Raw genomic sequence first — 13,582 nt, 5'->3', positions numbered from 1 at the left:
CTTAGATACGGCTCCAGGCCCCGCCGCCGCCGCCGCCGCCGCCGCGCCCGGGCCCAGGCCGCCGCCGCTGCCGCCGCCGCCGCCGCCGCCGCCGCCGCCGCCGCCGCCGCCGCCGCACAGGCCGAGGCCGAGGCCGAGCCAGGTAGCGCCGCCTGATGGCCACGCGCCGCCTCGCCGCCACCGCCGCTGCGGTCCAGCCCCGTGACGCAGCGCCCCCTGCCGGCGGCCCTGGGCTCTGGGAGGAAGCACGCTGGGGGGCGGGGCCGGCGCGGCCCCGCCTCGCCCCGCCCCGCCCCGCGCTAGCGGTCGCAGCTTTGTGAGGTGACTCCTTGGCCCAGGAACAGCGAGGGCGGGAGCGTACGTCAGAAGTGGTGCTCGGCCGCGCGGACACGCCCCTAGGGCTGGGCCCCGCCTCCACCCCGGCGTAGCCCGAATGGCCGCGCTTTGTAAGGCGGTGCGACTGCCCAGCTCGGAGCGCGCGTCAAAGGGCGGTGCTCGGCCGTGCGGACAAACGCTGGAGCCCCGCCTCGCGCAAGCGGCCGTGCTGTGTGAGGTGGCTCCCCCAGCCAGGGGAACGGTGGCGGCGGGCCTGACGCCCGACAGTCTCTACCACGCCCCTGAGGCTGGGCTCTTCCCCTGGTCCCGCCCGGCTTTGTACGGCGGCTCACTGAGGGGCGGGGTCCAGCTGCGAGAGGCCCCGCCCCTATACCGGTCCTGCTCCCCACCCCACCACTGGTCTCGCTTTGTGAATCTCTGGGTTCTTGGGGAGGGCCGGAGTGAGGGGCGGGGACAGGACGTAGGGACACGCCCCAGCCTGTGGCTCCACCCCCAGCGCGCCCTCTGGAAAAGCAGTTTGAGCATGGACTTGGCCTCTGCACGCCACCTTTGCCCCCTCTCGGAGCACTCAACCTCTCCTTCTCTCTTCCCCATCATCTCCAGCCGCTTCCCCCAGTGCCCTCCTCCTCCATCCTTGGCCCTTCACTGTCTTCGCCCCCACAAAAAAATTCTTGGACCTCTCTTTTAGCCCCTTCCCCCCCACCCCAACTCACTCTCCTTTCCCGCAGTGATGGCTGACCAGTGAATCCAGCAGATTAGGGCCTAGTGCCGCTTTCAATACACAGATACACACACCCATCTTCCCTCCAAGTCCCCCCTCCACTGCTCCAAGGCCCCCATTCTCCTCCTCTTTGGTGGCTTCCAAAGGTGCTTGCTGCCGCCCGCCATCTCCAGTTGCCACTCTTCCCGGTACCTGCTTTTTTTTTTTTTTTAAGGCCCCACCGTGCCGCTTGCGGGATCTTAGTTTCTCGACCGGGGATCTAACACGTGCCGCCTGCATTGGGAAGGAGGAGTCTTAACCACTAATGCGGCGGGGAAGTCCCTGGACCTGCTCATTTACTACTCATTCTCCTCAAGCATTCCATCATTCCACCTCCTGTATTCACCAATGCAAGGACTTTAGCAGAGACCGCACATGGCACTGCCCCCCTCCCTACACCCCATGGGCCTCCCAATACACCACCCTGACTGCATGCAGTTGAGGGGTACTGCCCCCTCCCCCCCCTGCAATCAGTGATTGGACCCCAGAGGTCCTGGGCTTGAAGGATTACACTCCACAGAGGCCTTGGGAACAGCTCCAAGCATTATAATTAATAACTTAGGCATGCCAGCAGGGCACATAGAATATAACCCCCAGGTACCCTATGCTCCAAAAACCCAAGTCAGGTGTAATTGGGTTTTTGCATGGGACAGTGTGCATGGCGTCCACACCATGTTATGCATGGGACGAAAGAAAGTGGAGGGGTGTGCGGAGAGCTCAGACTTCATAATGGCCAGGCTGAGGGATCTTAACAGCTACTTCCGTGGTGGTCTGAAAAGCTGGCAATCCAGAGAGGCTTCCTGCTTTCTGTCCAGCCTCCAGGCAGATGCTTGCATCCCCTCTCCCACTCCTGCTCCTCTGCAAGGAAGGTCCCAAGGCCAGGGGGTCCCCTTCATTTCCTCTGTTCACTGCCCTGAGGAAGCAGCAGCGAGAAGTCCCCAACGTAGCTGGAGGGAACTGAGACCCTGCAAAGCCCAGCCAGCTCAAGGGGGAGGGCTGAACGGAGGGCACGCAGACAGAGGGAAGGGCTCCCCTAGCAGGCCCGGAATGTGCTGAATTCTGGGGGCTCAGGTGAGGATGACGTGGAGGTGGGCCTCTTCCGGGTCCCAGAGATGCCAGGTGTCACAGCAGAGCCTGAGGGAGCATCCTGGGTGGCTGCGTCTTCTTCTGAAGTCATTTTCTTTGTCCGTGGAGGAAAAATAGAGAACCGGGTGATTTGGGGTTTCAGGATCTCGGGTTGCCCCATGTTCTGAGCCTGAGACTCCCCCAGTCCATCGGGTCTCACCTCACCCCACACACACACAGCTTCAGCGCCCTGATCCTGCTGTCTGTCATGCCTTCCTCTCTGCTGAATAGGGAACCAGACAGCCTGGGATCGAATCGCAGCTCCCCCTCTCCCTGATGAGGTGTGATGGCCCCCTTTGTGCCTCAGTTTCCCCTTTTGTACAATGGGGGAGAATGCCAACACCCCCCCCCGGGGGTGGCTACGACTCATAAATATGAACACTGTATGGCATAATTTCTGTGTAAAATCCGGAATAGGCAAATCCATCAAAGCAACAGAAAGTAGAATGGTGGGTGCCAGGGCCTGCAGTGGGGGTGAAACAGGGAGTTGGTATTTAATAGGGACAGAGTTTTATTTTTTCTGGCCACACCGTGCGGCTTGTGGAATCTTAGTTCCCCAACCAGGGACTGAACCCAGGCCACTGCAGTGAAAGTGCTGAGTCTTAACCACTGGACTGCCAGGGAAGTCCCGGGACAGGATTTGTTTTGCAAGATAATGTTCTGGGGATGATGGTGGTGACGGTTGTACAACAATATGAATACACTTAATGCCACAGAACTGTACACTGAAAAATGACTAAAATGGTAAATTTTATGTCTATTTTACAATGATTTTTTTTTAAAAACTAGCAAAGATCACTAGAATTTACTGTTAAGGAAAAGAAGCATCGTTCATAACAGTGTGGCTAGCATGCTGTCATTTGTGTTAAAAAGAGTGAGGATATAGACTTGCTATTTTTGCCTTTGCTTGTATGTGCAGGAAGCTCCTAATGGTGATTTACCTGTACGTCTGTGTGCAGAGGGGGAGACCAGTGGGTGGAGAGGGATTAAGAAAGAGAAGAGAATTTTACTATGTATATAATTTTTACATTTGGATGTATTTCATAGTCAAAAAAAAATTTAACTAAAAAAAATATATTTTTAAAGTCACCAGGACTGAAATAAGTTATTTTTCTCCTTCCTTTTCTCTGTTTTCCACCGTTTCATTTTAAATGCCTTAAAAAAAAAGGGGGGGGTGCGGGGGAGGCAGTAATCACCAGGCTAGTGCCTTGAGCGGTGTGACTTCTCACAGAAGGTTTCAGAACTCGCCCCACCTGCCAGGCTTTTCTTAACAGCTCAGGATTTGTTCCCTGAGCTGAGATCTCAGAGGGCTGGACAGGCCAGTGCCAAGCCCCTTCCTTCCCACCATCTGTATACCAGTGACTGGGGTCCAGTCTCCATCTGCTCTGTGGCAGCACTGAGTGAGGTGACCTGTCTCTTGTCTCTCCGGAACTCCGCCACGCCTCCTTCTCCCTCGGCCCACTCATCCACTCCAAAATCAGTGCCGTGTTTCCCATCCCCTGAATCTACCTGACCTGCATCTGTTCGCTTCTTCCACCTCCGCTGCAACACACTGGCCCAAACTACCCGCCACGTCTGGCGCCTGAACCATTGCCGGGTCCCCCAGCTCCCGTCCGTCCACGGTCCCCCACAGTCTATCCTTCACGAAGCCGCCAGAGGGCGCCCGTGAGCACATAGATCACGTCAAGTCCCACCTCTGCCCTGAACCTTTCCTGGCTCACCCTTCACTTGGGGTCAAAGTCAAAGTTCCGCGCGGCGCCCCTCTCTACTCCTCACTCCGCTGCACCCCTACTGGGCCGCGCCAAGAACGTGTCCTGAGCCTGGATCAATCCTCCGCAGCTACCTCCTGCTTGTCGCTAATCTCAGAGACCTCCCGGATCTCCCACCTAAGTGAGCTTCCTGGTCACTCCTACCCCACATGGCATTGTCTGTCTCCCCCTGTAGAATTAAGAAGCTCTGAGGGATGAAGGGCCTCATCTTGTTCTTGTCCAGATGCCCAGGAAGGCTATGTTGAACCCATCCAAACCTCCCCCCACCCCCCTCCCCACCATGGTGCCCCGAGCAGACTGACTCCACCCCAGGCTCCCTGACTGAAGTCCCAAAGCGTCCACTTACACAGATGGAACTTCTGAGGCCGCCTCAAGGGGGACCACCTGCACCCCAGACCTGTACCCCTCTCTGCATGGAGAAGAGCTAGCTGCACATTTTCTTTTCTTTTTTCTTTTTTTTTTTTTGGGCGGGCCATGCCGCACCAGGGATCAAACCTGGGCCCCCTGCAGTGCAAGTGTGGAGTCCCAACCACTGGACCACCAGGGAATTCCCCTAGCTGGACATTTTCTTGATCCATCGTGTCCAGGGGTCGGATATCTCTAATTTAGTAAACTAATAATAATAAGTACCCCAAGGCCATCACAAGATGCAGCTGTGTAGAGGAGTCCCATAGACCTGGGTTCAAATCCCAGCCGGGACACTGTGTGATCTGGCAGAGCAACACCCCTTGCTAAGCAGGGGGTGGGGAGTGGGGATGGGAATGAGGGTTGAGACCCTCCCCCTTGAAAGGGAGACGCATGTCTGGGACAGCTAAGCTGAAGTTCCTGAAACTGAACACAAAAGTAGGCTTTTCTTTATACCAGGAGCGAACCACAGTGTGCACCAGATTGTCACAAGGCTCCATGACCCCAAAGAAGCCACCAGGTCACCCTGAGTCCCTTGTCACCATTCTGAGTGCAAAGGCAGTGCTGACAACCAGGGGCCTGCCCACTGCCCCACGAAGGCCTGGACAACGTGCCTACCTCCAATCCCCTGGCATTTTCCAGTGCCAACTCTCAGCTCACAAACAATCCCTGCTCAGTGATTCTGGGCTTTTCCCAGACCCCAGAAGCTCAGAGACAAACAGGTCAACCCAGCCTGGTGGTAGCCCCAAACTTCCCATGGTCATGACAGTCAGTAGAAAATCGGGACCGAGAAACAGGACGACTTACGGAGATGGTGAACAGGGAGTTATCGAAGGACATGTCTGCAACAGAAAGAGAAGACCAGGATGGGGGCCGGTTCAGATTTCCTGCTCACCGCCCTCCCCGGGCCCTCCCCGCAAGCCCACAGGCCCCAAGTCAACCATGAGGAAGGGCGTAAGGTCCATCACCCCTCATCCTCTTTGCCCCCTTCCAGCCCATTCTACAGGGTGCACTGTGCACAGCTGCAAATTGAACTGTGTCCCTCCACTGCTCAGAACCCTCCCTCAGGGACCTCTGGCTGACCTCTGGGAAAATGGTGCCTTGTCTCCACTTCCACTTTCCAGAACACCTCTCAGCTCCTCCCCCACCCTGGGTTGCCCGCTCTTCACCCAGCTACTCCCTGCTCCCCCCTATAGGTCTCTGATTCAACACCACTTCCTCTGGGGACTAGCCTCCTAGCCCAGACAGGGTCCGGCCCACCATGGGCTGTTTCCCCACCAGAGTATGGGCTTGTGGACAGAAACCACCTCTGTCTTGGTTATCTTGGGAGACCCCAGACCTTAGCACATAGTCGGGGTGCTCAATAAATACATGAGACAGTGAAAGAAGTACAGAGAATGGAGTTTTCTCTGCTTGGAGCCCCTTCCTGGGCATCGTACTTCACAGGCTGGGTCCCTCTCCCCACCCCCAGCAGAACAGCACATTCTGGACCACAAGTGGGGCTCCATTTAAGGACGGTGCCAGGTACTGTGAAAGCCGGGTGCCCTGATGGTGGACAAGACAGATGCAGTTCCCCACCCCCTTGGAGCTGATGGTCCAGTGGTGGAGGCGAGTGTCACACACCCAAGCACACAATGATTACTTAATTGTGTTTCTACTGAGGGGGTAAGAAGAACGACAGGGCTCTGGGGGCATGTAAGTAGAAAGAGTAGATCCTGCCTAGGAAGTCAGGGAAGGCTTCCCGAAGGAGGCGACCTTTAGACAGACCACAGGGAGGAAAAGTATTCTAGGCAGAGGGCAGAATGAGTGAAAGGCATGAGGATGGGGCAAGGAGAGGTAAGAGGTGAAAGATGTTCACACCAAAAAAAAAAAAAGGTGAACCTGGTCGGGAAACGGCAGGGGATGGGGGAGAAAGAGGGGAGCGTGTGTTCTCAACTCTAAGGGAAGTGAGCAGCTACAGAAGGGGCTCAGTAGCGAGTAGTGAGACCCGATGGCATTTTGAGGCAGTGACCCTACCCCGGTGAGGGACGGGAACGGGGAGGCACAGACCTGTGGTGGCGAAGTTAACCTGGGCCCAGCAGGATTCTCGCTCCCTGCAGAGGGTTTCGGGAGAAAGTGATGACTTGTCTCAGGCAGGAGGCTCGTTCCAGGTAGCCCTGGTCAAACTTGGCCCTTCCTCCCCACCCCACCTCCGCATCCTCCCTGAATCCCCTCAGATGGAAATTCTCTCGCAGGAGCCCCACAGCCAGGTGAAGTCAGGATTCCATCACCGGGGCTACTGCTAGTTCTCTGCCACTAGGCAGCACGGTGTCCACCCCTCTCTCAGAGGGGAGAAACCGAGGCTGGAGCCAGTAGATTCTGATGCCCAGGAACAGGGCCACTGTCTACAGGCTACAAGTTGGGCGCTGCACAACCCCAGGGGGCACCACTCGCCTCTCCCACAATTGTGGATTTCTAGAATGATTACTTAGCAAATTTTGGCAAATGGCCGTAAAGGGATGCGAGGAAGCCTCAGCTTCCTCATCTGTAAAATGGGGCCATTCCTAGTGCCTGCTTCCAGTGCTGCCACGAGGATCACGTGAGCTCAGGGTCCAGAGTCCCGCAGCACAATGCTGGGCACACTGTAGGCGCTTCCTGAATAGCACCTGTTTCTATTAAGCCAGCCTCCCACCAGAAGACGCTGTTTGGGGTGGAGCCCTGGAAGGACCCTTCTTCCCCCAGAACCCGGCCAGCTATCAGAGTGCTTAATGGCCATCAGGAACTCCTGCCTTGGGACTGAGTTTTCTTTCCCCAAAACCACCCTCTGAGGGTCTCCAGGGATGGTCTCACCGTTTCTTCTGCAAGTTTTTTACTTTAACTGGGAGAGAAAAAAAAGCGTTTGTTAGATTTTGGTCCTGGTTGCATCCTGGTTGCAAAAAGCCAAGAAACCAAAAGGCCCACATACATTTGTAGCCCAGCCTTTCCTTCTTCGCTGGCAAATTTCCCACTCAACAGGGGAGCTACTGAAGACACTTTTTCCCCCCCAATTTCATGATCAATGTAGGTTGGTAAAAACTTCAAACAAGGTATGAGCATGTAAAATTGTTGGGTTTTTTGTTGTTGTTTTTTTAAGTCCACGCCATGTGGCTTGCAGGGTCTTAGTTCCCCGAGCAGTGATGGAACCCATGGCCCCTGCAGTGAAAGCACAGAGTCCAAACCACTGGACCACCAGGGGATTCCCGCTTAATTTTGTTTTTAAAGACTGAGTTCAGTGGTGCCAGGGGCTGTGGGAAGGGGGAACGGGGAGTCGGTGTTTAAAGGGGACAGTTACAGTTTGGGAAGATGAAAGAGTTCTGGAGATGGATGGTGGCGATGGTTGTACAACCAAGTGAATATACTTAATGGTGCTGAACTGGACACTTAAAAAGGGTTAAAATGAAAAAAATTAAAAATTTAAAAATAATTTTTTTAAAAAAAGGAATTCCCAGGCGATCCACTTTCACTGCCAGGGCCCGGGTTTGATGCCTGGTCAGGGAACTAAGATCCCACGAGCTACGCAGCATGGCCAAAAAAATAATAATTTTTAAAAAAGGGTTAAAATGGTAAATTTTATGCCATGTATATTTTACAACAATTTATATATATATACACATATACATGTATATATACATATATAAATTGCCCTTGCCCACCACCATCATTGAAATTCTGGAAGGTTCTTCACTGCTAAACCTTTGTAGTAAGGACTCCCAACCGTGCTCCTAAAAATGGGTATGAGTGGGAGTGCATACACAAGTTCTGGTGGGCCATGCTTTCTCTGACTGCCGTTACCTTTCCTGACGACCAACGCAGTGGTCACCAGCCCAGCGAGGAGGAGGAAGGCTCCAGCCAGGCTCAAGGAGAGTGCCAGGATCCAGGTGGGCACTAGAGGAAGATGGGAAAAGAGAGATTGGGCAGGTCATGGAACTGTGGGGTTGCAGGGAGAAGGTGGGACTCCTGTCATTCCTCCATTTGGTTTGGGTGTTGCTAGACCCTGGGGATCTAGCAAACCTGTTTCTGGCCAATTAGCATATTCCTTCCCCCTGGCCAACCTGATTGGTTCAGGGAGGGTATGTTGCCCAAGCTGAGCCAATGAAAGTAATTTCTGGACTTTGGCTAGACCACTGGGAAGAGAGGTTTACTCCTCAGGCCAGCGTTACAAAGCTGGTAGGATATACACCTGGGGCTCCAAGGTACAATTTTGACACCCTGAGAGGGAGGGCCTGCCTGAGAATAAGACACAGAAGAAAGCGGAGCTGAGAAGTGGCACATGATTCCTGACATCAGTGAGCACCTGGATCCAGCCATGCCTGAAGTCAGTGCTGTTCAGTGAACCAACAAATCCCCTTTTGTCGCTGAAGCCAATTTGAGTCAAGTTTTCAGTTACTTGTGGCCTGAAGAGTCCTGCTGGCTGGGTAATAGGGAGTCAGACAATATCCACCCCCAGCCACATGGTGGACCCTGAGGCCCACGTAGAGGTCAGCCACAAAAGCATGAAGCCCCAGCTCCAGTTAATGTCTCTGCAGAAGATTCGGCTGCCCCTCCCTGGAGAGAGGGGGAAGCCAGCAGGAGATGCCCTGATCCCAGTGGAGGTCAGGAACTAGCCCGGAGGGGAGGAGAGGCACACACTTGGTGTTCTCAGTGTTAGCCCTTGTCCATTCATTCACCTGGGGCAGGAGGGGTGTCACTTCCCCACTCTGAGACCACAGGACCAAGGTGAGAGAAGGGGGCCTTTGATTGTGGAACTTGAGGCCGGGGAAGGACACAGAGACTGTTCTGTCATCACAGCCGGTGGGCCTCTGCTGGCAACAAAGTTCTCTTTGCAGCAGGAAAATTCTGACTGATGGTGAAGCAGAGACTCCACCCAGAGGCTCCTCCTTCCCTCCGGCTCCTTGATCCAGAGCCCAGGCCCAGCCCCCTCTCCTGGAAAGACCAGAGGAAGACATCAGCCTTCCCAGGGCTTCTGTCTCACTCAGACGAAAAGCCAGAGCCCTTGCTGCAGCCACAAAACCCTGCACAGTCCTCGTCGCCTCCCCCCTGCCCTCATCTCCCCCACCTTTCCCCCTTGCTCACTATGCTTCAGCCGTATGGGGCGCCTCTATGTCTCTCAAACACACCAGGCACGCTCCAGTCCCAGGGCCTTTGCACAGCCTGCTTCCTCTGCCTGGAACACTCCTGCCCCCGACACTCACGTGGCTGACTCTTCATCCTTCAGGTCTTTGCTCAAACATTTCCTCCTCAGAGAGACCTTCCTTGGCCACTCTCCTCTCTATTTAAAATGACACCCTTGGGGGGCTTCCCTGGTGGCGCAGTGGTTGAGAGTCCGCCTGCCGATGCAGGGGACGCGGGTTCGTGCCCCGGTCCGGGAAGATCCCACATGCCGCGGAGCAGCTGGGCCCGTGAGCCATGGCCGCTGAGCCTGCGCGTCCGGAGCCTGCGCCCCGCAGCGGGAGAGGCCACAACAGTGAGAGGCCCGCGTACCGCAAAAAAAAAAAAAAAATGACACCCTTGGGAATTCCCTGGCAGTCCAGTGGTTAGGACTTGGCGCTTTCACTGCCAGGGCTATATTTCATCCCTGCCACTTTCCTTGTCCCCTGTTGGCAGACTGAATGTTTGCCAAACTCCTTATTTATCGTTTGTCCCCATCCCTCGGAATGTCAACTGTGAGACATCAGGGACTTTGTTTCATTCACTGCCGAACCTGCAGTGCCAAGGACAGTGCCTGGTACATAGCAGGGGCTCAAGGGAGGGTGCAGGAGAGCATGCAGGTTTAACGCCTGGATTTCAGGGAGGGTGAACGCATGCCAGGTTTAACGCTCTGCCACCTGCTGGCTGGGTGACCTGGGCCAGTCTCTTCATCTCTTGTGCCTCAGTTTCCTTATCTGGAAAATGGGGAGAATGGCTGTACCCATTGCATGGGGGTGACTGTGAGGATTAAACAAGGAAAAGTGAGAAAGTCCTGGCAAGTTGCAAGAGGTGGCTCGTCCTGTGATGACTTCCAGGTGGAGGGAACAGCACCTACAAAGCCTCGGAGGTGAGAAGATGGAGCCCGGGGCAGTGAGGAATGATGGAAGGGCCTTACCTGGGAAGGAGACGTGCATGGGCTCACTGAGGTTCGACAGTTGAGGCTGCCTGAGCTCGCCGAGCACGCCATACTGGCAGCGGAATGGTCCCCCTGGAACCTCCCTGCTGCCACCACTCAGGTTGAAGATGACCTCGAGCTGGTCCACGGGGGCCTGCAGGAGCTGCACCACCTCCTCCCCTTGATACAGTGTGAAATTCGCCCCCGGGAAATCCCTGGGGGCCATGCATGCGATGTGGATGGGGTCCTTCTGGCTGCTGGGATGTGGGGGCACCAGCATGATGGATGGCGCCGGGATAGCCAAGGAGCCTGCGAAGCAAGATAGGGGAGGCTGTCTGGGTGGTTAGAGCAGAGGCCAGCCTGGCTGTGTAGCCTTGGGCAAGTGGCTCACCCTATCTGGGCCTTGGCTTTCATGTACAACCGGAGGCTAGTCTTCCCTACCCTACTGTGATGTTTAAGGGGTAGAGTGCCCAGCATGTGGTGAGAGATCGCTGCATTTGAGTCATTTTATTATAATAGCCGCGGATGTTACAGCAGCGCAATTATACTCGTACTACTTCGATCAACAGAATTGACTACGTGCCAGTCCCTGTTTAGGTGCTGGGGATAGAGCAGCAGACGAGATAGACAGATAGAGGGACAGATAAGGTATGCGGACAGATAAGGTATGCCTGCCCCGGGGAGGGGTGGGGGCTGACTTTCTCAGGGAGACAAGGGTGGTAGGGTAGCCACAGAAGGCTTCCATGGAGACACGGCACAGGAAGAACTGGGGGCGAGCATTCCAGGCAGAGGGACAGTCTGGGGCAAAGGCCACAGGCTGGAAGGGATGCGGTGTGTTCAAGGAGCCTGGGTGGCAGGAGGGAGGGTGACCGAGGGGAGAAGGGGAGGGCAGAGGGGTTCTATCTTGTTTTCCAGGCTGTGGTGAAGAATATGATTTTGGGGCACGACTTCTTGCAGGAGGGACCAGTGTCTCCCCAGCTGCTCACAGGCTCCCGGGCAGAGTGCCTGGCTCAGGTGAGGTCGACACAAGCCTTCCCTTATCTAGCTTCCCCGCCCCACCCTCTGAGCCCCCAGCAGATCCTCCTGTTGCCCCAGCCCTGGAGGTAGGAGCCTGCAGAGGTCAAGTAGGGCTGAGTCATGGGGCGTGGGCACTGCTGTCTCTTGTGGGCTGGCATTTCTGGTACCCTTGATGTGGGTGGGGATAATGAGACCGGACAAGAGAAATCCGTGCTCCTGGGGCATTTCCAAGGCTCTGGGGCAAATCGGTCAGGGCTCAGCTTCTCCAGCACCTGGTTTCTGCACACACACACCCTCCCTGCCACCCCCCAGCAGAGGCAAGGTTGGGGAGGTGGAGGGAGCGGAGCAGGGGTGGCACAGGGGCACCAGGCTCACCGGCTGCAAAGAGCAGGACGGTCCAGGGCATCTCTCCTCGCGCGTTTGGCCAGGAAATCTGGCTGAGACCAGCGCGGCCCACGGCTCACTGCCAGCTCCTCCTGTGAGGCCAGAGCAAGGAAAGAAGAACCAGGGCTGATTTGAGCCGAGTGTTTCCTCATTGGCAGGAAGTTGCACACACACACTTGGGCGCTGAAAGGGACTCTCTCCCCTCCCCACCCCTTCCATGGACGCACATCAGACCCTGGCACCTCGCTGTTCCTTAGGGGCCAAGGTTCGGCAGATGGGAGGGGAAAAATGAATGAGATGGTCCAGTGCGTGGTTTTTTTTGTTTTTTGTTTTTCCCCTGAGAACTCCTGGGCATGAGGAAGCACAAGGAACATAGGTTTTTTGGGAAACCCAGGCCCAAGTCACAAAATGTGGCCCAACCAGTGCTGAAGTTGAAACATGTGGGGTGGAAGTTGGTAGGGCATAGTGGTTAGAGCTTGGCCTCTGTGACCTCAGGCAAGACAAGGTCCTTCTTGGAAGCCTCAGCTTGCTGCTCTGAAGAATGGGGCTAAGAGTAGTAGACACTAGCTCCAAAGAATTCATGTCATGAAGTGCAATGCCTAGGGTAGTGTGAGTGTTCCCAGTGTGAGGCCACAGGGGAGGAAAGCCTCAGGGGCTTCACCAACCAGGTGGAAGGAAACACTAGCTGCAGAACTGAGGAAATGACATTGTTTGCAGCATAACTTGCCTCCCGCTGATAGCCCAGAAACTTCCAAAGGTCTGTCTTACCAGATTTGCTTTGGTCTCCAAACATTTCTGGTCAAGTCCAGCAGGTAGGTCCACCTGGAGGTTTACACCCAGGAAGGATGTAAGCATGTAGTTGCCAAATACGAAAAAGGGCCATTAGAGTGGACTTTTTTCTTTGGATACACAAAGCTCATTTCAACCTCAGGGCCTTTGCATGTGTTCCATCATCGCTGCCTGGAACACAATTCTATAGACCTGGTCAAATCCCACTTCTGCTTCAGGTCTCAGTTTAAGTGCCATTTTTTAGGAAATCTTTCCAGATTCCTCTGGACTTAGAAAAATGCCTTTGCTGAAGCCTGCCATAGTACCTTGTAATTTTCTTTGACTCCAACTAGCATGCTTGTATTTTCATGTTTGTCCATTTCATCTAACTTATCAAACGTATTGCTATAAGCCTGTTCATATTCCCTTGTTAGGCTTTTAATATCTGTGGGGTTTGTAGTGATGTCTCCTCTTTCATCCCTGATAATAGATATTTGTGTTTTTTCTCTTTTTTTCTTGATTAGCTTTGCTAGGGGTTAATCAGTTTTAATAATCTTTTCCAAGTACCAACTTTTGGCTTTGTTGTTTTCTCTATTTTCAGTTTTCTATTTCATTATTTTGTTCTTTCTTCCAGTTACCATGTGTTTAATTGGCTCTTCTTTTCCTAGCTTCTTTTATTTTTAATTTATTATTTACTTTTTTGGCTGCATTGGGTCTTCACTGCTGCACGTGGGCTTTTTCTAGTTGCAGCGAGCGGGGGCTACTCTTCGTTGTGGTGCGCGGGCTTCTCATTGCAGTGGCTTCTCTTGTTGCGGAGCACGCGCTCTAGGCGTGCGGGCTTCAGTAGTTGTAGAGCACGGGCTCAGTAGTTGTGGCTTGCGGGCTCTAGAGCGCAGGCTCAGTAGTTGAGGCGCACAG

At 54.6% G+C, this 13,582-nt stretch overlaps 1 protein-coding gene across 1 annotated transcript; it reads right to left on the bottom strand.

Annotated features, from left to right (window-relative positions):
* Positions 1 to 2,129: 2,129 nt before the first annotated feature.
* LOC309960391 (protein HIDE1) lies at positions 2,130 to 11,918 on the bottom strand (the record flags this gene model as incomplete). Its single annotated transcript, XM_082837132.1, has 7 exons — positions 2,130 to 2,276; positions 5,203 to 5,237; positions 6,445 to 6,488; positions 7,225 to 7,252; positions 8,206 to 8,298; positions 10,496 to 10,804; positions 11,888 to 11,918. The coding sequence occupies 7 exons, from the start codon at positions 11,916 to 11,918 to the stop codon at positions 2,130 to 2,132; spliced, it is 687 nt and encodes a 228-aa protein (XP_082693258.1).
* Positions 11,919 to 13,582: the final 1,664 nt, after the last annotated feature.

The sequence above is a fragment of the Leucopleurus acutus genome (genome assembly GCF_964270905.1).
Source record: "Leucopleurus acutus genome assembly, chromosome: 3".
In the NCBI taxonomy this organism is placed as follows: Eukaryota; Metazoa; Chordata; class Mammalia; order Artiodactyla; family Delphinidae; genus Leucopleurus; species Leucopleurus acutus.
Note: the sequence above shows the minus strand (reverse complement) of the source record. Positions and strands in the feature narration are given on the sequence as shown.